The sequence below is a fragment of the Chiroxiphia lanceolata genome, chromosome 4 (assembly GCF_009829145.1).
Source record: "Chiroxiphia lanceolata isolate bChiLan1 chromosome 4, bChiLan1.pri, whole genome shotgun sequence".
Taxonomy (NCBI): Eukaryota; Metazoa; Chordata; class Aves; order Passeriformes; family Pipridae; genus Chiroxiphia; species Chiroxiphia lanceolata.
In genome coordinates, this window is record NC_045640.1 from 6,022,946 (window position 1) to 6,044,327 (window position 21,382).

Sequence of the window (21,382 nt, forward strand, 5' to 3'; positions counted from 1 at the left end):
TACAAAAACATTTTGTGATATTACTCTTCTGTGATGCATGTTTTAACAAGGTTCTCCACCATGGTTGCAGCTGCAACTTTGGCACTGGCATATTTTGTTTTTAAAAAGGTGTTTTCCAAAATCTGCGTGCCTTTGTTCCTCAGGATCACAAGGCAGCTCCTGAATATGAATGCTTATGTAAACCTTATTTGTTTACTTTTTCCCCCCACTGATCAGGTGATTTTTACAAATGACCCCTCCCTGCCCCAGGAATGTTACCTTTTTTGTTGATTTATTTCTATGTGTATATAGAGCTACATCTGTTTATTTTTCCTCCCAGATGGTAGGCCTTAATGCAACATTTATTGTGTATCACACATATCTCATTCAGTGTCTCTTCCAGGATATTTGGTCTTTTTTGCCATAAGGTAAGTATCTGGGAGGGAAAGAACACACCTCATTTTGCTTTGTAAGGAGCTTCACAACTACTCTCAGGGATTTGTTTTTATCTTTGTTCAATTACACATTGTGCTCCTGAGAGGAGTTTATATTTTAATTGTCAGTCATCGTGAGGCTTTTCAAAGCCAGAAAGTATGGGTGTTGAATCCTTTGGGGATCTTAAAAGTCACCAACACTGTCGGGTAGCTCACCTGAATTTTCTCTGTGAATGAGGTGTGTCAAACAGTGTAAGGGGAGAGAGATATTAGTCATGACATGCACACGTTTACAACATCTGCCGTTCCCTCCCTGTTTAGGTGAATCCCAACTTTGCTTAATGCTCTTTGCTCGTCTGTGACCCAGTTAGAGGAATAAAAAGTCTCATGTTAGAGAGAATTTGAATCATGTAGAAGACATGGTTTCAGATCCTCACAGTGGTTCCAGAAATAATAACCAGAAACCTTCTGCATCTTTTGTATCACTTCGTAATAATACACGTGTGTGCCTCAGAGTCTGAGCAGGAATATTTTGTTTGAAGTGACTAGTGTATGTGTACTAGAAGTAGCCTTTAAATCCTAATGCTTAAAGTATCTGAATTTAATGTAATAATGTTGTAGGATACTGCCCAACTGGACAGAGGTTCTGGAAAAGCATTGAAATGTTCCATGTTAATCCATATCCTCCATAGCTAAGATTATGTGGATAACAGTTTCTCACTGTTCTTGATGGGCACAGCCACTGTGGCTCCACAGTATTAGTTACGGTCCATCATGCTGATAATGAGTTTCTTAATAAGTCCCTTAGTACTCACTGACAATGACTCATACTTCCGAACCAGGATCTCCTTGAAAATCTCACTGTAATGGATGAAACCTCGTATCCCTGTGAAGATTTTTTTTTGTTTTGTTTTGGTTTTTTTACTTGTACGTTTAGGAAAAAGCCAGGCAGGTTTTAAAGGAACAGTGTGGTTAAACATAAATTCTGAGTAGTCAGATTTAACTGTCTGGAAAGGCAAAGGAGAAATGTGAGCTCTGATTTCAGTGATAATTGCTCTCCCTGCCTAACAGAACCTTAGATATTCTGGAGTAGTCATTAATTGTAAAAACAGCCTCAGTTTTTCTTTTAAAAGACCACTGTCTTGAAACTATCACAAATGATTGCAAAACTTTGCACTTTCACCAGTGGGAGAATGCTTCTACCCACATCATATTTTCTGCAGTTTAGATGAACACTGACCTGTCAGCTGTTTGAGCTTTAAAATGTTTTGAAGAAGTGTCACTCACTGAACTATTTTTCAAATAAGAATAGTGAAATATGGATTTGATTTGAAGGCCTGAAAGTTTTCTGTCTTCAGTGTGACTCTGAAAAATAAGACTCTGGGATACGAAACCATAAAATAGGACACAGGAATATAATGAACTGGACTTGCTTCTACAGCATTTCTGTTTCCATTTGTGGTCTGTGTATTTTGATAAAATTGTGGTTAAATCGTAGCTAACCTTCAGTTCAATTATTTTAGGTATTTGGAAATAAGATGATAATCCCTTCCTTGGATGGGGACCTTTTCCAGTGGGATCGGGATCGAGAGAGCATGGAAGCAGTTCCTTTCACAGTAGAATCTCTTTTGGAGTCATCCTACAAATTTGGCGAGGACGTGGTCCTGGTTGGGGGAAAGTCTTTGACGACCTATGGGCTGAGCTCCTACTCAGGGAAGGTAAGAGCCTGAAAAGTTGTCTTGTGTGTGTGTGTGTGTGTGTGTTTTGAGCACTATCTTGCAAACTTTTGTAACTCTTGAGATTTAAACTGTGGTACAGCTCAAGGATATACAGGGGCAAAAAGGGCAGAGTCTGAGCTTCTTGGGCAACAGCTGCAGTGGGCTGGAGTAGGTGGCATGGCTGAGCCCCTCACTGCCATCTCCTCCTGCCTGGGAGCTCCCGCTGCATCCCCTGTGCTGGCTTTAAGCCTTGTCTCACCCTTTGCTCAGCTGATTTGACTTGCAAACGCAGCAGAGCACTGCCCAGTTTTTATTGGATTAGTTTTATGCTGGGTGAGCTGTAGGAAGGGGTCAGGGAGTGCCAGAGCCAGGACAAGGGAAGGGACAGGGGGTTTGTGACCAGAAGCGAGTGGGAGGATAAGAGGGATGACCCCTTTCTACCAAGCTGGGAGAGGAGTTCAGCTTTATCACCTGGCTCTGCTTGAAGTAGACTTTGCTTACTGCATATCAGTTAAGGCTTTAGGTGACACTTTTCTCATAACTAATTTCAGATTTTCCCAAACTAATGAGAAGAGAAAAAACATTCAACATATTCAAAAGTTTAAGACTTGTAGTTGTCAGTGTGTTTACTATCTCTCAGAAGCAGCTCTTACGTTGTAGAGTCATATGTAAAAGTTAAAAACTACTTGCTCTCTGACTAGTACAGAAGGTGTTTTTCCTCTGAAACTCGCTGGTTCAAAATTGTGTGTCCTGAAAGAGCACAGATGGAAAAAAGGCTAGAAAAAGCCCAGGAATTAATTGCGTTATTCAGAGTCCTAGAACTGACATACCCATCCCCCTCTTTAATGTCAGATATTGTTAGTGCTTGTAGATACTTTGTGTAGTGAAGATCAGACATTTGGTAAATCGGAAACATTGCTACATTTTGAAACAAGTTAAAAAATAGATTCGGTTAAAAAAATTTAGACTTTCCAATGTTTGTTTTCAACAAAATCAGGGTGTTGGTTTTTTTTCATTTTCACCACACATTTTAGTGTAGAACACTTCCATGGTGTGATGTAGAGTCATCACTAGTGCTAAAGAGCATAGACCCAAAACAAGAGTTCATGCATTCCTTTTGATTTCCTCACTGGGCTCTGTGCACCAACAGACTGCTTCTCCCCCAGTGCTCAGGAAGTGGAGGTTTTAATTTCTGGTTTTATTCCTTCTTTACACTCACAGTAGCAGTGGTGTCTCATAGGAGAAATAGTGCCTGACTCTTCCTTCCTAAGAGTTCAGGCAATCTCTTGTCTTTGGCAGTTTGGTGTCAATCCAAACTTCTTAGGTGTGTTCAACTCCCTTTTCAAAATACAGTTGCTCATATAATGCAAATTCTGTTTGAGATTTGGACTGTTGCAAAGTCTGTGTGACTGTGAGAGTTCAATAAGGTTTTCTTTCCCCTAAATATCTGACAAGGCAAAGGGGGAAGGCTCTGTGGTATTTTGATTTCAGTAGTACTTCGTTTGAAGCTGATAGAGTTATGCTGAGACAAATATGACATGAAAGCAGAACTGTGCTGTGGGTCTTGTAGGAATGCTCTTTTGATGTCCATAAAAATAGTGGGAAAAGAGAAAGCTAAGATTTCTTTCTGTTAGAAGTAGAAATACATGCAAAATGTACTCAAATGGTAGTCAAAATACCACAAGCTGTAAACTTTCTAGGATCCTTCGAAAATCCTAGTTCTGAAAAGCCCTTATCTCTTAAACCAGGCTTTTCAACACCCCTCAAGTCGAGCGTCTAAAGTCACTGTGCTCGAAATTGCCCGGCAGCCAAAAATGTGTTGTGAGGATTGTTGGCTTTGAGTGTCGCTGTTGGTTACACTTGTTTTGAAGTTGCACAGGGGAGTCTCCTGCCTTGTCCCTTGTCCCTTAGGTGAAGTACATCTGCTCGGCTGTGGGCTGTCGCCGGTGGGACGACGATGAGACGGAGCAGGAGGAGACGCTCCTGTTACACCGAACCCAGAAAACGGTCCGTGCTGTTGGACCCCGCAGCGGCAATGAAAAGTGAGTTCAGAGACAGTCCCAGAGACACGGTTCTTGATGTGTAATGTTTTAAGGATTTGACCTTCTTTTTACTCTCATCAGTTTAGGAATTGCACAGGGAGCTTAGATTGTTAACCAGAGGAGTGCACCGGACTGTTGGCAAGGATCGAACCCTTTTGCTCCTCAGTGCTTTTGAAAATGTTTTGGGCTTCAGTTTTAGGGTCAGACAGAAAAGATATGAGTCAAATGACAATTACTTTCCTTGTCCTTGCATACCTCAGTTTATCACTGTTCTGCTGCACAAGGCAAATGTCACTAATTTTAGTTGTAACTGTTGCTTTTTGTACAAGAAGGGGCAGTTTAAAAGTCTTCTTACAATCTACTGATTCATGGTTAAGTTCTTTAGTTACTCATGGTAACTGTCTCTGGTGGGTTTTTTATGCTTGATGTCTTTAGCTTTCATTTTAAGTTGATATTTTAAATCATTCTTAGATCTGTGTTGTTCATTTCATAATGTAGGTGGTCTGTTTTTTACAAGTTGTAGAAACTGGTTCGTTCAATCTGTGGTTTTCCTAATGCAGTAACGTTTAAGTTTTAATACATTAAGATTTTTATAAAGATGCAGACATGTATTCTGCTAAAAAAGCCCAGCAAAACCCATTTGATAAAATACAGATTTAGAAGGCTGGTTACTGTATGTAGATACAGTAACTGCCCAGCAATTTAGTGGAGAATTCATCATTCCCTGTTCCCCTGCTCCCTCTTCTGTTTGTAGCAGGATGTGACAGGTTGTGCATCTGTAGTGTATCAGGGATGACCTAATGGGAACTCCAGTAGATTAGAGTTCAGATCTGATCATCTCAGATCAGATGTCTAAAAAGATAAATCTGGGTTTCTGTGATTCTTGGAGACTGATATGAGCAGGGAGAGGTGTGTCAAAACCATAGTATTGCACCTTGTGCACCAGAATTCTCCTGTCTTTGTGGTTAGAAACAGAGGTGCCTTTCCTGGTGACATGGAATGAATGGGATAGATCTGGGGGTTTAATTCAGAGAAAGAAACATGTATGTAAAATATGTCAAACGTTTACCATAAGGGTGTAAATTCCTTAAGGAGACAGTTTAGGCTGCTGGTGGTTGCCAGACTGATAAGAAACTCTGGATATCCAAACATACTGTTCAAGAGTATTTACCCCTTTGTGCTGTTCAGGATACAAACTTGGCATCCTTTCCCATCTGTATCTTTGTTGGTTTACAAGAATTGAAGAGCTTTTTGCTATGCAGTAAAACTCTGTGTTCTTTATACAGTTCATTATGTAGTTGTCTTTTTTGAGTGTTAACCGATGGGACACGAGTGGTCCTGGTTTCATGAAGTATCTGCCAAGGGATCTGTGTTAGGTTGTATGTTGGGTTAAAACAAAGAAAAAAAGCGTTGTCCCTTCTTCAGTTTGAAAAATCTTACATTTCCAATTAAATCCACTCAATTAGTGAAGAGAAATATGTCTTGTGTAGGATACTGCTTCATAAAAGCTTTGTACTTGTTGCTTTCATCAGCTCCACAATGTTTTCCTACTAAGCAGACCCAGCTGTACCGTTTGATGATTTTAATTGCCCTCTCCTTATACTAAACCTTCAATGGCATTGGCCCTACTTCACCAGCTGTTTTCTCAGCTCACCCATCATGTTAGGCAAGATTTCTCAAGTTTGTTTGGTTTATGCTTTGGATTAGCACTCCCCTCCTGGTACAGTTCTGTTCATCTGACAGTCTGAGAGTTTACTGTGAAAATATGGGCCAAATATAGGTAATTCAGTTTAGGAATCTTCTGGACAGAGGATCTGGGACTTCCTTGGAATACACAAGTTGCTTCTACAAAGTTTTTCTCTTTTTCTTTAAGGTGGAATTTCAGTGTTGGTCACTTTGAGCTGCGCTATGTCCCAGATATTGAAAGCAGAGCAGGATACATTGAGAGCAATTTTAAATCAACTATGAACAAAGAAGAAACAAAAATCATTTCAGATGTGGAGGAGCAGGAAGCTATGATGAAAGACACAGTGATAAAGGTCTCGGTGGCTGACTGGAAAGTGATGGCTTTTAACAAACGAGGAGGACATCTGGAATGGGAATACCAGGTAGGGGAAAAGACTGACTATTAAATATCACAAAAGTAGAAGTTTTGAAGATGTCGTTCATCTTGGGTTTCGGGTGCTGTCTTTGTAAAAGAGCACACATCTGCTTGTAATTTTTTAACTAAAGTTCTGACTTTGAGCTGCTGCATCTGTTACAAAAATTAAAACAAGGAATTTAGGCACATTGTTTAGCATTATTCTTATATAATAGCTCGTTAATACAACATTAATTTTCCAATTACCTCTCTCTCCTTCAGTTTTGCACTCCAATTGCTTCTGCATGGCTGCTTAAGGATGGCAAAGTAATTCCAATCAGTCTGTTTGATGACACAAGTTACACTGCAAATAATGAGGTACTGGAAGATGAAGAAGATCTTGTGGAAGCTGCCAGAGGGGCCACAGAATCCAGTGTCTATTTGGGTGAGACACCAATTGCAGCATTATCTGTAGTAAATGTTATTCATTTCCCTGTTGAGGTTGTAGTAAAGATCTTTTTGTACTGGTAGATTTCAAAACTATAAATCTTTTCCATTATGGTTCTGAAATGTTCTCTGCTTCATAGTTTCAGTACATTGGAGAGAACTAAAAGTCTTGAAACTTTAAAAGACAGGTTTATAGCTAACAAGGCAGTCTTATTGCCTGCTAATTTGTACACTGATTGCAATAACTTACCATGAAGAAAATTCAGATAAGTTTTTACAGGAGTAGGTTTTCATCCAGCTTTCAGAATTCATTGGATGTGGCTTGTAATAATTTGAAATAATGGCCCCAGGTCCTCCTTCTCAGCTGTCTGTCTGTGTCTGGGAGGTAAATGTGCTTTGGTTTTCTAAGTCTTGGTTTGCCTTTGCCTTTTTCTCCAAATCTTTACACCTCGTAGCTTTCCTGTTAGTGGTTAGAATAATAGATAAAGAACAGCACTAGGAAGAAGCCAGATAGTTCCAGCCTCCCTGGTGGTGGCTGTTGAGGAGTAATCTCTACAGCATTAACAAGGATAGGAAGTTTGAGAGGGGTTTTACCTATGCAAAGCCCAAGCTGCCTTATAGCTCTTAAAAATTTCTGGCATTTTCCTGTAGCACCAGCTCTCCAGCAGTGAAAATGAGGTGTCCTGACCTCTTGATTTTCTAGAACAGGGGAAACATATTACTTGAATTCATCCAGCCTAACAATCAGAGTCTGTATCTCTGGTTCTCAGAATATAAAGAAACATTTTCAAAAATGGTTTTAACCACATTTTACCGGCAATTTTATTATGAGAGTGAAGAGAACTAAATCTAAAGACTAATGTGCTCTCTGATTTATTACTTAGGTATGTTCAGGGGCCAGTTGTATCTTCAGTCATCAGTCAGACTTTCTGAGAAATTCCCAACCAACCCAAAGGCTCTGGAATCCAAGAATGATAATGCAATTATTCCTCTTCCCAAAATCAAGTGGAAACCTTTAATCCGTAAGTAACAATTCAGAGTTAGCTTAGCTCGGAAAAAAAACAGGACATCTTTCTGATTTCCAGTATGTTCCAAGCTGTAAAGCAGTTCAGAAACTATTTCTGTGCTTTATTAAGTGTTTATTTTTTTTCTAATTAAATGTTTAATGTCTGCTTGCTTTTACTATGGATTTGACAGGGTCTTTTTAAATAATGAAGTGTTGGGTCTTCTAAATTGAATTTTCCAACAAAAAGAGGAAGAAGCTTTTTGCAGTGATGTGAATATGAGTGAATTGACTTGTCCAAAACTACTCTTTTAGCAAGGGGGGAAGGTGTTAGGTAACTGTAACCTTAAAACATCCTTATTAATGTTTCCTTGCATGAAATTTGCTTCTCGTGGTCTGGTCCAAGAGGGATTTTCTAAGATTATGCAGTTGGAGTTCTCATTAATATGAGAACAGAGTTTCTAGAACAGTTCAGCTCAGAAAACTGTGTCTTTTCTGCTTAGATTCTCCTTCCAGGACTCCAGTGTTGGTGGGCTCCGATGAGTTTGATAAGTGCCTCAGCAATGACAAGTATTCTCATGAGGAGTACAGTAATGGAGCACTGTCAGTTCTGCAGTATCCTTATGGTAGGTGAAGTTCCAAATTTTAAGTGTTTCAAGTAGCCAGGTTCACCCATTTATTGTCTGTGAAATTCGACAGATGTCCAGTTGTTTGATCTTAAATACATGTTTTTTTTTTTAACATTTAATGAACTAGGAAATCATTGTCCAAATCAGGATTTCCAGGTTGTGGTGTAGGTACAGCGAGTGCCACGCAGAGCACTTCAGAGTGCCTGGAATTGCTACTGCAGAGCTGTTGTGTGTGCTGCCATTGCCCCTGATAGTTGGTCCAAGTGGAAAAAGCTTGAGAATTATGTTATTTAGAATTTGCTAACTGTGCTACCACCACAGCCTGGTGGTGGAAAGTTTTCCATATGGAAGATATTCTGGCTTAAAGCTATCAGTGGTCAGGCTTCCTGAAGAGACTAACTTTGATGGGTGACCTGGTTGCTGTCCACCACCTTGATTTACTGAATTTCCTCATGTGCCATTTAAAATCATGGGGCGTGCAAATAAAAATACCCTGTGTCTGTGTAGGAAACCTTATTAATGAGAAGCCAAAATTGTTTTGTAGTTACCTGCAAGTAAATCTTGTCTCTCCGTGTCTTTCGTACACAGATAATGGTTATTATTTACCCTACTACAAGAGAGAGAGAAACAAACGTAGCAACCAGATCACTGTTCGATTTTTTGATGATACGAATTACAAGAACATTCGCAAAAAAGATCCTGTTCTCCTGCTCCACTGGTGGAAGGAAATTGTTGGCACCATCATATTTTGCATCGTGGCCACAACTTTTATCGTACGCAAACTTTTCCATCCCCATCCTTACAGCAGAGTAAGTGGGTTTTTTTCCTGAGTTCTAAGAGGTTATTGTTTTAGCTGCTTCTTTCAGTTTTGAGTCTGCAGTGAGTAATATTACTAAGTTAATAGCTAATGAGATTAAAAAAATCAAAAGCCTAAATTTACTGTTTAATCTGTCTGTGAAGGCTGCCAGCTGCCACAATTTGCTTAACGGCTTCAGCAAGTAGATTAGACTGCTTCAACATCTCGGGAGATATTTATTTAATGCTGTATCTGGGGTACAAACTAGTTTCAGGTACTTAAGGAGTTGATTTTCTTTGTTTGTTTGTTTTGTTCTTGTTTTGGAAACCGTGGTTAGCTGCGGAAGGAATCTGAAACACAGTGTCAGACTGATTGCAAATATGAGCCCACTTGTGGAGACGTTAAAGACAACAGCTGGAGTGATGTCAAGAACTCTGGATACGTGTCAAGGTGAGCTCTGTCCAACACAACATGAACAGGGTGTTGTCAGTGTCACAACTAATGCTGTCTGGAGATAGAAGAGTAGGTGTTCACTTGTTCTTACCTAAGTACTCCTAGTCCTCTGACTTTGTAGGATGATCAGCAGCCGACACAAAGAACTCTGTGACCCCATTACTGACAGGACATTGCAGTTATGATGAGTCTAAGCAATTCCAGAGAGTCAACAGGTTACATGTCATCAGGAAGGTTGCTGTCATATTTCTTGCTGATATGCAAGATGGGAGATTGATTGATTCTTGAAGGTCTTTATCAGTGTTTACTCCCTCTGTTTCTGTGTTTATGGTTTAAGGCAGAGAAAGGCAATTGCAGGTGGAAACAGGTGACGTTTTATATACTCTGCACAATAAGCAGTCTATACTTGAGAGAAAACCTTTGTTGCTGTTACAAAGGAGTTGGTTAAGACAGAATGCTTCATAGGGGCATGTCAGGATACTTACTCTGGAGCAAATGTGACCATTTCCTGTACATTTGCTTGGAAAGCAAGAACTGGAGTATTTGAAGTGAGGAAAAATAAGAAAGGTTTAGGGACAGTGATGTTTTGGAAAGGATATTTAGAAGGACTAGTTGCAGAAATAGTTATTTGGGGTAGGGCTAAAGGCAAATCATGATTCAGAAAATACTTAGCTGTCACCACCTGGTTTGCTGTAGAAACTTAGGTTACATCCTTGTGGTCCATGATCCAGCAAGCGTTCAACCTGATATTCTGAAAAACCTCTTCAGTTGGTCCAGTGCATGCAGAATGGATCCTGCTGGGTTAGGATAGACACTGAATAAGGGCACAATCAGCAACTGCCCAGTTCATAAATAGAGAACCATCTGACAGCTTCAGTGGGCGAGCAGGGAAAAACAAGAAATGCTTCAAGTCATTCAGCGTGTTTTGCCCTTACAAAACTACTTCAGTCAAAGTCATAAATTACTTTATTTTTCTATCTATGCTAATGCATTTTTCTCCTCTACCTCCCTCTACTCTTCTGTCCCCTCCTCACACTCTGCTGCTCACAGATATCTGACAGATTTTGAACCAATTCAGTGTCTGGGTCGTGGAGGTTTTGGAGTGGTTTTTGAAGCCAGAAATAAAGTGGATGACTGCAACTATGCTATCAAAAGGATCCGTTTGCCCAACAGGTAATGAATGGGTTTGTTGAGACACAGAAGTAATGAGTGAATGGTGGAATCCTGTCCTACCCTGAACCATCTGCTCCTGAGCTGAATTCCCAGATATTTCATTGGGATGAATGACACACTTTTTAATGGGGGGGCTGGCTTAGTTTTGGCATCAAGAATTTGGCATATGTAATCACAGCAGAGGGGTGACCTGCCTGGCTAAAATACTTGGATAGCAGGACCCTTGTGAGGATGCTGCGGCTCCATGGGAACTCCTGTGATTTCCTTGATGAATAGAGCCTTTGCTAACAGGACCGGTTATTGTAGCACACTGTTAATTTGCTTCTCTCCTTCCTCTCCTTACCTTTCCTACTCCACCTTCTCTTTCTTTTCTCTCTCCCTCACCAGCTATTCTGCCTCTGTTTGTCTGTTATTTTCATTTCTGGTCCCACAACCCCTACCTTTTCTCTCAGTCATAGGTGGTCAAGCCATGCTGCTGAATTACCCTACCCAGAGCTTGCAGCACTTCCTTTTAGTGGGAGATGGGAGACACTGCTGCTGGAAATCTCAAGTTAGAACAGCAAGAGGGAGGGGGTAAAGCTATGAAATCTAGAATTACTATTTTTTTTGAATGTGTTAAATAAGTGTGACTATTTAAGATAAAAAATTTTGTTCAGAAATTTCAGGTAGCCTGAATTCTTCGTTTCCAAGCATATTCAAACCCATTAAATAAAACCATCAGACTTCATTTGATTCAGTTAGACTTATGAAGAGAGATAAATTACTTCAGTGAGACAGAAGGCTACCTGCTTTCCTGTCCACAGGACAGAGATAGTTCTTATGCAGTCTCCTTACATTATTCCAATTAAAAACAAATCCTAAGGTATTGCTGTCCATCTTTTGTGTCAGTGTCTTCTATATCCCTGTAGAATATTGCTGTTTAGTGATTTTTTTTACCTTCTCAGTTTTGCTGCCTGTGATTATGTGAAAAGGGATGACTAAATATTTAGCCACTGTGAGCACATACTGCTCCTCCACACTCTAACCTAAAGGAGTTACTCTGAGGAATTTAAAACATACTTGTCTTTTGATGTGAAAAGCAATACTACTGGCCTGGTTTGTGCTGGGGCAACTTTTATTAAATCCTTTGTAGAAATTTATGTGCTGTGCTGTTGCTTTTTGTGACCATGTCTCTCGTTGTTGTCCTCACCCCAAATCGTAGGGAGCTGGCTCGGGAAAAGGTGATGAGGGAAGTCAAGGCATTGGCTAAACTCGAACATCCAGGGATCGTCCGGTATTTCAACGCGTGGCTGGAAGCTCCACCTGAGAGATGGCAGGAAAAGATGGATGAGCAGTGGTTAAAAGATGAAAGGTAACTCATAGGGGTTTCTCTCTAACAGTTAAATTTGAGATTGTGCATCAGCAGAACTGGAGAAGTGGTAGAGGATCCAGGAGAATTGAGAGACTGTGCAGGGAAGAGTTATTAACTTGGCCTGTTAACTGTTCAATTGAACAAGGTACAAGTATATTACCCTTCTGCATAGAGTCTCTCTATTTTTTGATCCTCTGTTGTGTCAGGGTCCTTCTTTCAGCTTAGGAAACATCATGTAGTTCTTAATTTAACTGGTGTAATTGAATCTTTGGGTGACTGGATTTCTATTGCTTTCCTCCTCTTTGCTATCTTGGTTTAGATGGATCTGATTCAGTACTCCAAGGCTTCAGTGAATTTATTTCAGCAGAAATATGCGAGGGATAATCAGAGTGACGATTTGTAAAGCTCGGTAGAAGTAGGTTAAAAATGGTAAGTTAGATATAGGAGTTTAGAGAGTGTAAAGAGAAAGGAAAAAGTGGGTGTATGTTGGCATTTAAAGAATGAGGCCTAGTGCAAGACTATTGAGTGGTCTCATAATAACATCTTAACATGCCTCACAATTTTTAGAATACAGCGACCTTTATATTTCAGGCATCAAATTAACATTTCACAGCTGTAATTCCTCCAAGGCACTTTAAATAGTCATTGCAGTGCGTGTTCCAAAGGACTGAATTTTTTTCAAGCTGAAGATAAGCCTGATTGCACATTGGGAGTCCAGGCAGCAGAGATTGCTGAATTTTCCTTTATCAACACTTTTGTCTCAATGAGAAAACATTATCCTTGCTAAGGCAAACGGATGCTAAATCCTGGTTGTTAGTGATTCCCACACTTGGGTAGTCCTTCACCGTTACGGTATGACATGGATCTCAGAGGTAGCAGTTGTTAAAATCTTCTGAAAACGCATTTCTAGTGGAATGAGTGGAATGATGGAACCTTCTACAATTTCTGTAGTATTGATCTCTCAATTTTGCTTTCCAGCACTGACTGGCCACTCAGCTCTCCCAGCCCAATGGATGTCCCATCATTTAAGATCAGGACAGAGCCATTTTCGACACAGGAACACATTGAAATTATTGCCACTTCATCCGAGGGGGTGGGATCTGTGGGGATACCCTGTGGTCAGTCAAATTCATCTGGAAGCCATTTTTCTCCTCTGGAATTTTCTGAGACAGACAACAGGGACTTAGAGCACTCAGAAGATCCACTGTTAAACCTTCAGGACAGTGTCCTTACGGGCTGTGATGTAGAAGACAGTACTATCAACAGTAATGAGCTGGAAAATTCCTCCCTGGAAATTTGCTCTTCAGCTGTTCCTGTTGTACACCTGAAGGAAGGGACCTCCTCTTCCATTGTGTTTGAAGATTCTGGCTGTGGAAATGCTTCTAGTAAGGAAGATAAAGTTGATGTTTCACATGATGAGAATCTTTCTGAGGATAAAGGGAAAAGTACAAAGGAGTCTGATAACAAGAAATCTGCTTCAGGAAGTCCCCTCTCTGTTTCTCCACCAAGGCCAACAAGTTTAAGCCTGGACCTTTCTAAAAATACTGCAGAAAAAGTCAAACCCACGTCTCCAAAGGTGTATCTTTACATCCAGATGCAGCTCTGCCGGAAAGAGAACCTCAAAGACTGGATGAGCAGAAGGTGTGAGATAGAGGAGAGGGAAAGGACAGAGTGTCTGCAGATATTTCTGCAGATAGCTGAGGCAGTTGACTTTCTGCATAGCAAAGGATTAATGCACAGGGATCTCAAGGTTTGTATTCATAGGTTACTGTAGAAAATATGTTGGATTTTTAATTTTATTTATTTCTTGCCATGATCATCACCGAACGCCTGAACTTTGCACATTGTGCTTGTAACGGTTATCTCAGTCACTGTGTCCTGTGGGCAAACGTTTTCTGGTTTAGTACTGTGGGATTATCTTTGGAGCTATCCTAACTTGAATTACCTGTGCCCAAATATCTCACAGAAGTCTCTGGTGCTGTAAAATTCCTGGAACATTTTACTGACTCAAATGGTATCACAGAGTAACTGTCCCTCTGCTACATTACATTGGGCGTCAACAGTTCCAAGTTTCAGTGATCCTAAAGCAGCAGTGCCAGGTTGGTTAGTTCAGGATCAAGTTCTGCTTTAAACTGACAGATGATGAGTGTGTGGATAGAGGTAAAATTGTTTCATATGTGGGAGTAATATGGCACTGGAGACAAATCCTGCTAAAATAGCTGACTCTTATCAGTGACCTCAGCATGGGTGTTACAAAAGCTGGGTTAACGTCTGTACAGTAATCTGGAGGTGCAGTGCTCCAGGAAATAAACATTCATCATTGCTTATTGCAATTAAAGTCTTTCTTACAGCTAGACTTCTTGTACCTGGCACAGATCAGTTGCATTTGTTTTATGGCATCTTTAATTCATGTTCTTTAGACAGAGTTGTTCAGTGCTGAACTGTGTGACAAAGATATTTTGGATCCTGTTCTACCATTTCAAGTGAAGCAGATAATTGGCAAAGTTAAGTTTGCAGTTGGACTCAATCTTAGAGGTCTTTTCCAACCTAAATAATTCTATGATTCTGTGATTCTATTTTCCTTCTTTCTATAGCAATACAGCCTAAGAGGAGGGTGTTACTCTTGGTTAGAGAAAGTAAAATTTGATTATTAGTGCTCTGGGATTGAAATGAAAACTGTCCTAGAGTTGAATTCTGAGTCAATGCCAACTATCACAATGCAGCTTTCTGCAGGATTCATAGTATTTTTAATGCCTGATAGCATCCAGACATACTGGGAAAAGTGGGTTTAACCTCTGGTATTCAATGTAACTGAAGTCAGGAGTAACTTGTTGCACCTTTTCTTTCATTCTGCTTATGATCCTCCTATGTTAGTGCCTAATTTTGCTGAAATTTAAAGTACTGTATGTGTTACCAAATACCAGAATTTAATTGAAGAGCCCAGCTTAAGTTAATTTTATTAGCACAAGCTCTGACAAATGGATCCCTTTTGCTAAAGTGGAGAGGCAGTTCCTGTTTCTCTTTGCTTGTTTGAGGAGGCATTAATACCCACCTTAGTGGAGTCATCACTGAAATAGCTGTAACTGCTGTTGTAGCTTCTCAAATGGTAATCATTTGATATCAGTAGAAGCAAAAGGTAAAAATGCCATCTCAGATGTGGCAGTAAAAGGGGATTCAAATTCAGTAATACTGAAAGGATATGTCAAAGTTAGAAAAACTCATTAACCCATCCAAGTATTTTCTTTTCCCATCAGCATTAGGCAATTACCTTGAACAAGTTATCTGAACAATCTTTAGTGCTTGAGAAACTGACCATAAAAGTAATTAAATCCCTGTACTAATATGTTGCTAGACATGTTAATTAATAACCTTTCTTAACAATACTGTCAGTTGTAGCTCCCTTCACTGAGATCACTGTTCAGTAAACTTTATGTAGAGCTTCACTTACAACTGTATTAGTCTTAATCACTAGGTGTGGAGGGTTTTGTTGGAACATTTTAAAAGTTCAGTGCTGGCAGCAATTTGAACAAGAGATTTAATTTTGTTTACTTGGTATAACCAACTAGGAAAGGCTCTCCCTGAATGAACAACTTCCTCCTTCAGGAAACTTTCTGTGCTTGTACAGATGTTATTCTTGGATCCCAGAGTTTGTCTGTTATGTGTTAATTTGCCCAAAAAAACATGCAGTATATTTAATTATTTTCTGTACTTTTCAGAAGCTTCTTGGAACAGATCTCACCTAATTTTGTAATTTGTCCAAGAGGTTGGTCATGCAACCCTGAGTTCATGCCAGTGCTAACAAGTGAATAACCTGCAAAGCTGCTTTGGGCTTCCTACAGGCAGAGCTAAGTGGTAGCAGAGGCCAGTTCTTGCTCCCATTGGCACCAACAAGAACTGGTAGATCTGTGTGTAAATAAATTTGTATGTATGAATGTTAAAAGATCCAAGAAGACATTTTAAGTATTTAAATTAACAGTGCACATTAAGATGCATTAGCTAGGCTCCTGCTAATCAGAGATACTGGCAGGAATTTAGGTAGGCAAGTGAGTAGGTCACAGTTCAAATTCTTTTGAAGAAAATGGATTACAGAAACAAAAGTCTGTCTGTCAAGTGAATTTAATGTTATTCCCAGGATAAGCTGTCGGTCATGCTTGGCAGCTCAAAAGAAATTATCACTTTCATAGAACTGCAAGAACAGTCTTGGATACATTTTACAGCATTAATTAAATTAAACAGAGTCTTCCAGATGTGTGAGAAGCTTATTCATGTCTGTGAAAAGATGAGAGTTCTTGCTCTGACTGAAGAATATGGAGAGAAATTTCTTTGTGCAGGTGGCAAGATAACTAAACTAGAGGGTGGTTATATTTGATGCAGTCTTCTGATGATTTAAATCAAAATTGCGTGCATCTGCCTTAGACTTCGTCTTTCCAAATGAGATCTGGGGGATTTATTTTTGCTGGTACTTTGCAATAGCAGAGAGTCCCTTCTCCTTAAATTGTATAAACTGTACACCAACCTATTCAGACACAGTCTGTGTCCAGCCAGAGAAGTATAAAAATAAAACTTCCTCTTAAGAAGAGTTTTTCCTCCATGAAGCAAGACAGATCTTGTTGAACTCTTCTGTGTTTGTTGGAGGAGGAGAATGAGGATCAAGGCAGTGGGATACAAACCCCTAATGGAGACATTTGATCCTTGAGCATTAAAATTCTGATGCAAAGGTGTTTGGCAGCATGGCTGTGCAGTCGGAGGGTGGGTGCTCTGCAAATGCTTCAGCAAGAGCCTGGAGATCCTGTGGGCTTACAGGGTAGTAGCTTTTGTGCCCTAAGTGTGCTGTGACTCTGAAGGGTTTGACATTCATTACAGGGAAATGTAGGGGAGATAAGACCTGGCTCAGAAGGCAGTTTCAGAGGCAGGATGTGGGCACTGTGGAGCTGTTTCTGCAGTGCTTATCTCAGAGCTGTCTGTTGCTTAAAAAAAAAAAGCCAAGAAGCCTTTTTTCGATCTCGTTTCTCTCTTGCACACAGTGGGTTTGTCTTTAACTGAAGAAGTTGGATGGGCTCTGAAATAGGTCAGTTTTGTAGTCCCTTAATCTAGTGAAAAAATATTACCCTCTCTCTGTCTGCCTCCTCCTGTTCCAGCATTTGTGTCAGCAAAGCATGGACCATGTTCTCCCAGTCTTGAGGGTCCAGGAGCTCTGAGAGGACCTTACCCAGCACCACCTGCCTCTTCACCACACCTTGGCCCTTTCCCTGTACATTATCCTGCTGTTTCCTCGCGCTTGCAGGATCAGTCTCTTTTTTCCTCAAAACTGTGTGTTCATCTGTATTTGTAACAGAGGCAGAGTGGTTTTATTTCAAAGAAATAATCATTCATTTTGTGGGTGCTGTTCTATCAGCCAGGATGCAAATCTCTTGAAAAATCATCTGGTTTTTAAATGATCCATTTAATGGACCATTAGCAAAGGGACATCTCAGTTCCAGTCTCTTATCAGCTTAAGCCAAGGATGGTGGTAGGTAGCAAACAAGCTAAAGGAAAGTTGAAGCCAGATCATCACTGTTGCTGCTCTTGTGAATTGCCAAGTCCTTAAGCTTCTATCAAAAATAAACTTTCAATTCTGTTATGCTGACAGCTGCTCCCCAGTCAAACTGCGCATTTACACTGCAGCTGAAAAGCAGACCTTGTTCCCAGGCTTCCATTATCTATAATTTAATGTTAGGATGAAATACTGTGTGCTGGTTAATAATAAAGCGAATGAGTTTAGCACTTCGAGATTAGAATAAGAAAGACCAGGAGTCAGAACTGCAGCATCTGGTGTGAATGTGCCATGTGATGGGGAGCTGGATAACTAATCTCTGCTGTTCCCAGCAGCTGTTGACTCTTGGGTACGTTCCTCAGCAGACCTGTGTGGTGCTGGTAAACCTCTGCTGAATGGCAAGAAATGAGCAGTTTGAGTTTTAGGAAGGGACAGTGTTTAATGCAGGAGTAATTCGTGTTTCCTCAGTAGCTGCAGTTCTTAGCTGTTACACTTCAGCAGTTTAATGAGTGTTTTTAACCCCGACAGCATGGCTTCTGAATTAGAACCAAGTGTTGTAATGGTTGAAACACAGACACTTGTTTAGTGCTCATTTTTTCTTTTCACCTTTTTGTTTTCTCAGCCTTCCAATATATTTTTCACAATGGATGACATAGTAAAGGTTGGGGATTTTGGACTGGTAACTGCTATGGACCAAGATGAGGAGGAGGAATCGGTACTGACCCCAATGCCAGCTTATGCCAGGCACACAGGACAAGTAGGGACCAAACTCTACATGAGCCCGGAACAGGTTTGTGCTCTCTGCTTTAAAGCTGTATTTGGCAATGCCTGGAAGAGCCCTGAGTTCCTGGGAGCTCAAAGATCAGGCACTCCTAGTAAATTGTTGCAGTCAAGCCACTTAAATTCTTCCTCAGCAACGCAGAGTTTTGAGCTAAATTGAATTCCAAAACCAGTATTTTAATATAATATTTATTATAGCAAAAAAGCGGCTAATGATTTAAACGTGATGTAATCATTTTTCTTGCTTTGAATGCTGTACAAGGATAACTGTGTAACATTTCAGTTAATTGCAGGAGGACACACTCCTCCTGCATGGGGTTTAAGTAAGGTGAAACATGTTGCTTTGCAGCTGGGTGTGCACAGAGGAGCTGAGGATCAGACCAGGATCTTGGTCCCTGATGCTCATTGCTGAAGTTTGCCAACGTGCCTGTGCTGTAGCTTTCAGCCCCACACAGGGCTGACCACTTCCATAGGTGACCTTGAAAGGGTGCTGTTTACCTGGTACATAATGACATGCAGTGAGTAGCTTGATTGCCCTAACCCTGATTTTGCCTTTTCAGATCTGTGGGAACACCTACTCGCACAAAGTGGATATCTTTTCTCTGGGACTGATTCTCTTTGAGCTGCTTTACCCTTTCAGCACACAGATGGAGAGGGTCAAGGTATTTATGTGTTTGGGTTATCCTCAGTTGGAGCATTTGTTTAAAGTAGCTATTCACTTGGTGGAACACTGGCAAGAGGTTCCTGTCAGTTTTGAGAAAGCCTTGCAATTAGCAGCACAACTTCTTTATCAGCCTTGTACAGACCCCCTGAATCACGGAAAATAAATTGCAGCCTTCCGAATGTGTGCAGTTGAATGGAGGCTTTAATTTCTTCACAAAGCTCCTCTGTTGTCAAGCCAAGTAAGAGAAACTATTGAACTAGGATATCCAAGAACTCAAGCAACAAATATAGCTTGTGACTTTAAGCCTACCAGCTTGGTTTTCATTCAAGAACTGGAACCATGCGGTGCATTTTTATGATTTCTTCCTGCGTTTGTGTCTGCACTGCTTTTTCACCCAAAGCACTTTGTGAAAAATTACTGTTCTTTTTCCTGTAGTGAGTCTTAGCTGTGAGTCTCACTCAGCTTCAGGCACAGTCTCCCCATAACTGATGACCTTCATTGCATCAAATGTGGATTTGGGATGTTTGGTGGTTCCTTACAGCTCTTGCTTCCTGTTACAATGAGATCCATCTTACTCAGGAACAAGTTCATAGAGAACAAGGGCGACAGCCAGGAAGGCTTTTCCTCTTGTGCATGGTGACCAGTGACCTGTGCAGGAGAGAAAGAGTCATTATAATTCGTATTTATCATTTATATGTGCTTGGGGGGGTTACATTCTCATGTGAGGATGGAGTGGGTTTAGCAAAGAGGTAAGAAACAACAACAGCCTGACCAAGTGCTCCACCCATTGCAGTCTCTTGCTTAAAATGCTCCAGCTTTTTATGGCATAAAGGAGCATAGTCTAGGGGAGGAACTAGTGTTTAATTTTAACCTCTTGCACTGAAACCAAATTCAATTTCCTTAAATCAGTTTTAGTAAAAAAAGATTCCCAATAAAGAGCCATCCTGGATTCTCTCTCTCTCACAGCAGAGACTACAAACTTTGCCCTTCCAGTTAGCAAGTAATTAGAATCACATTTAAATTGCATCTAATTCCAATGTTTTACTTCAAAAAAGGGTTAAAAGAGTGCCCTGATCTCCCATGATTTTCACTATCATCCTGCTCCTTTTGCTAAAATCCAGAAGGAACGTCCAACCCCCTTCATTGCCAAGTTCTGAAATTTGGCTACTTCAGGAGTTTTTTCTGAGTTGTTACACCAAGGTTTTCATTGGCATCAGCCAAGCATTAGCATTGCTTGCTGAAGCAAAACATGCTCTGCCTGAGCAAGCAACCCAGCAAATTCTAGGAATCTGTGACAACTGGCTGGAAAAATCCCCAGAGGTGGAGCATGAGACCTGCCTCTGTCTCAAGCTGTTAGCAGTTGGTCTGTGGCAGTGCAATTTATTTCCAAATTAGATGTTTTGAAATAGGTCACTAGTTGCAGACTGAATTGGGAGAGAAGGAGAAAAGTTTTTTGAAGCATTTTAATGTCATAAAACTCAGTTCTCTTGAGCAGGAGTGTGACTGTTGCCCATCACTATTAACTGGTCAGTTTATACGTTCAGTGGAGTAACAGTGAATTGAATTTTGGTTTAACTTTGGAATTTTTATATTATGTGCTCAAACATTTGAAAAAGGAGATCCTTCCTAAAAGAAATGAAGGGCTGAATATTGTGCTTCTGGCTGAACATGGTAAAAGTACTGTCACTAGATGGAGCCAGTGGCCTTGGTATGGAAGAAACACAGAAATACCCATCACAACTGCTGATAAATCTGCTCATTCCTCCATAAATGTTAAATAAAGACTGGTGCTTGTGTTGCTAAGACAGAGACAGTCATTTCACATGCCTTAATACTGGTGTAGACCACCTTGGGGGTTATGGGTGGTGCACAGATCTGTTGACTTCGTTGAGCTGAAGCGAGAAAGTACAAGTTTGTGTATCTGACTGATTTAAAACTGCAGAGATCACAATTCTTGTAACTCCTGTTGCAGGCTTTATACATGGAGAAGCAGCAACTTGTCTGTTCAAGTGTGTTGTGATTTTTTTAATCACTAAAGCTAGACTTTTTTAAAAGAAATTTTTTTCCATGAGGGTGATTTGTTTGCATAGTTTGCATATTTTTGAAGAATAGAGTAATATTACTGAAGAATGCTATTTTGGGAAAGTTATATGTTGTTCTTCCTATTATTGCAGACCTTAAGTGATGTTAGAAATTTGAAGTTTCCACCATTGTTCACTCAGAAATATGCACAAGAGGTAAGTACATCTGATGCTATTAATGATACCTTTTTCTTTAATCATTGTAGCTTTTTTCTTTGT

General features: G+C 40.3%; 1 protein-coding gene across 1 annotated transcript in view; it reads left to right on the forward strand.

Moving 5' to 3' along the window:
- The window catches only part of EIF2AK3 (eukaryotic translation initiation factor 2 alpha kinase 3), a 43,817-nt gene that overhangs the window by 20,195 nt on the left and 2,240 nt on the right, over positions 1–21,382 (forward strand). Inside the window, exons 3-16 of the mRNA XM_032686311.1 lie at positions 1,937–2,131; positions 4,043–4,173; positions 6,047–6,281; positions 6,536–6,698; positions 7,585–7,722; positions 8,207–8,329; positions 8,921–9,141; positions 9,466–9,578; positions 10,632–10,754; positions 11,956–12,105; positions 13,084–13,855; positions 18,261–18,428; positions 18,979–19,080; positions 21,257–21,319. Of these exons, the coding sequence (XP_032542202.1) occupies positions 1,937–2,131; positions 4,043–4,173; positions 6,047–6,281; positions 6,536–6,698; positions 7,585–7,722; positions 8,207–8,329; positions 8,921–9,141; positions 9,466–9,578; positions 10,632–10,754; positions 11,956–12,105; positions 13,084–13,855; positions 18,261–18,428; positions 18,979–19,080; positions 21,257–21,319 (2,697 nt within the window). The remainder of the gene's footprint in view (positions 1–1,936; positions 2,132–4,042; positions 4,174–6,046; positions 6,282–6,535; positions 6,699–7,584; positions 7,723–8,206; positions 8,330–8,920; positions 9,142–9,465; positions 9,579–10,631; positions 10,755–11,955; positions 12,106–13,083; positions 13,856–18,260; positions 18,429–18,978; positions 19,081–21,256; positions 21,320–21,382) is intronic.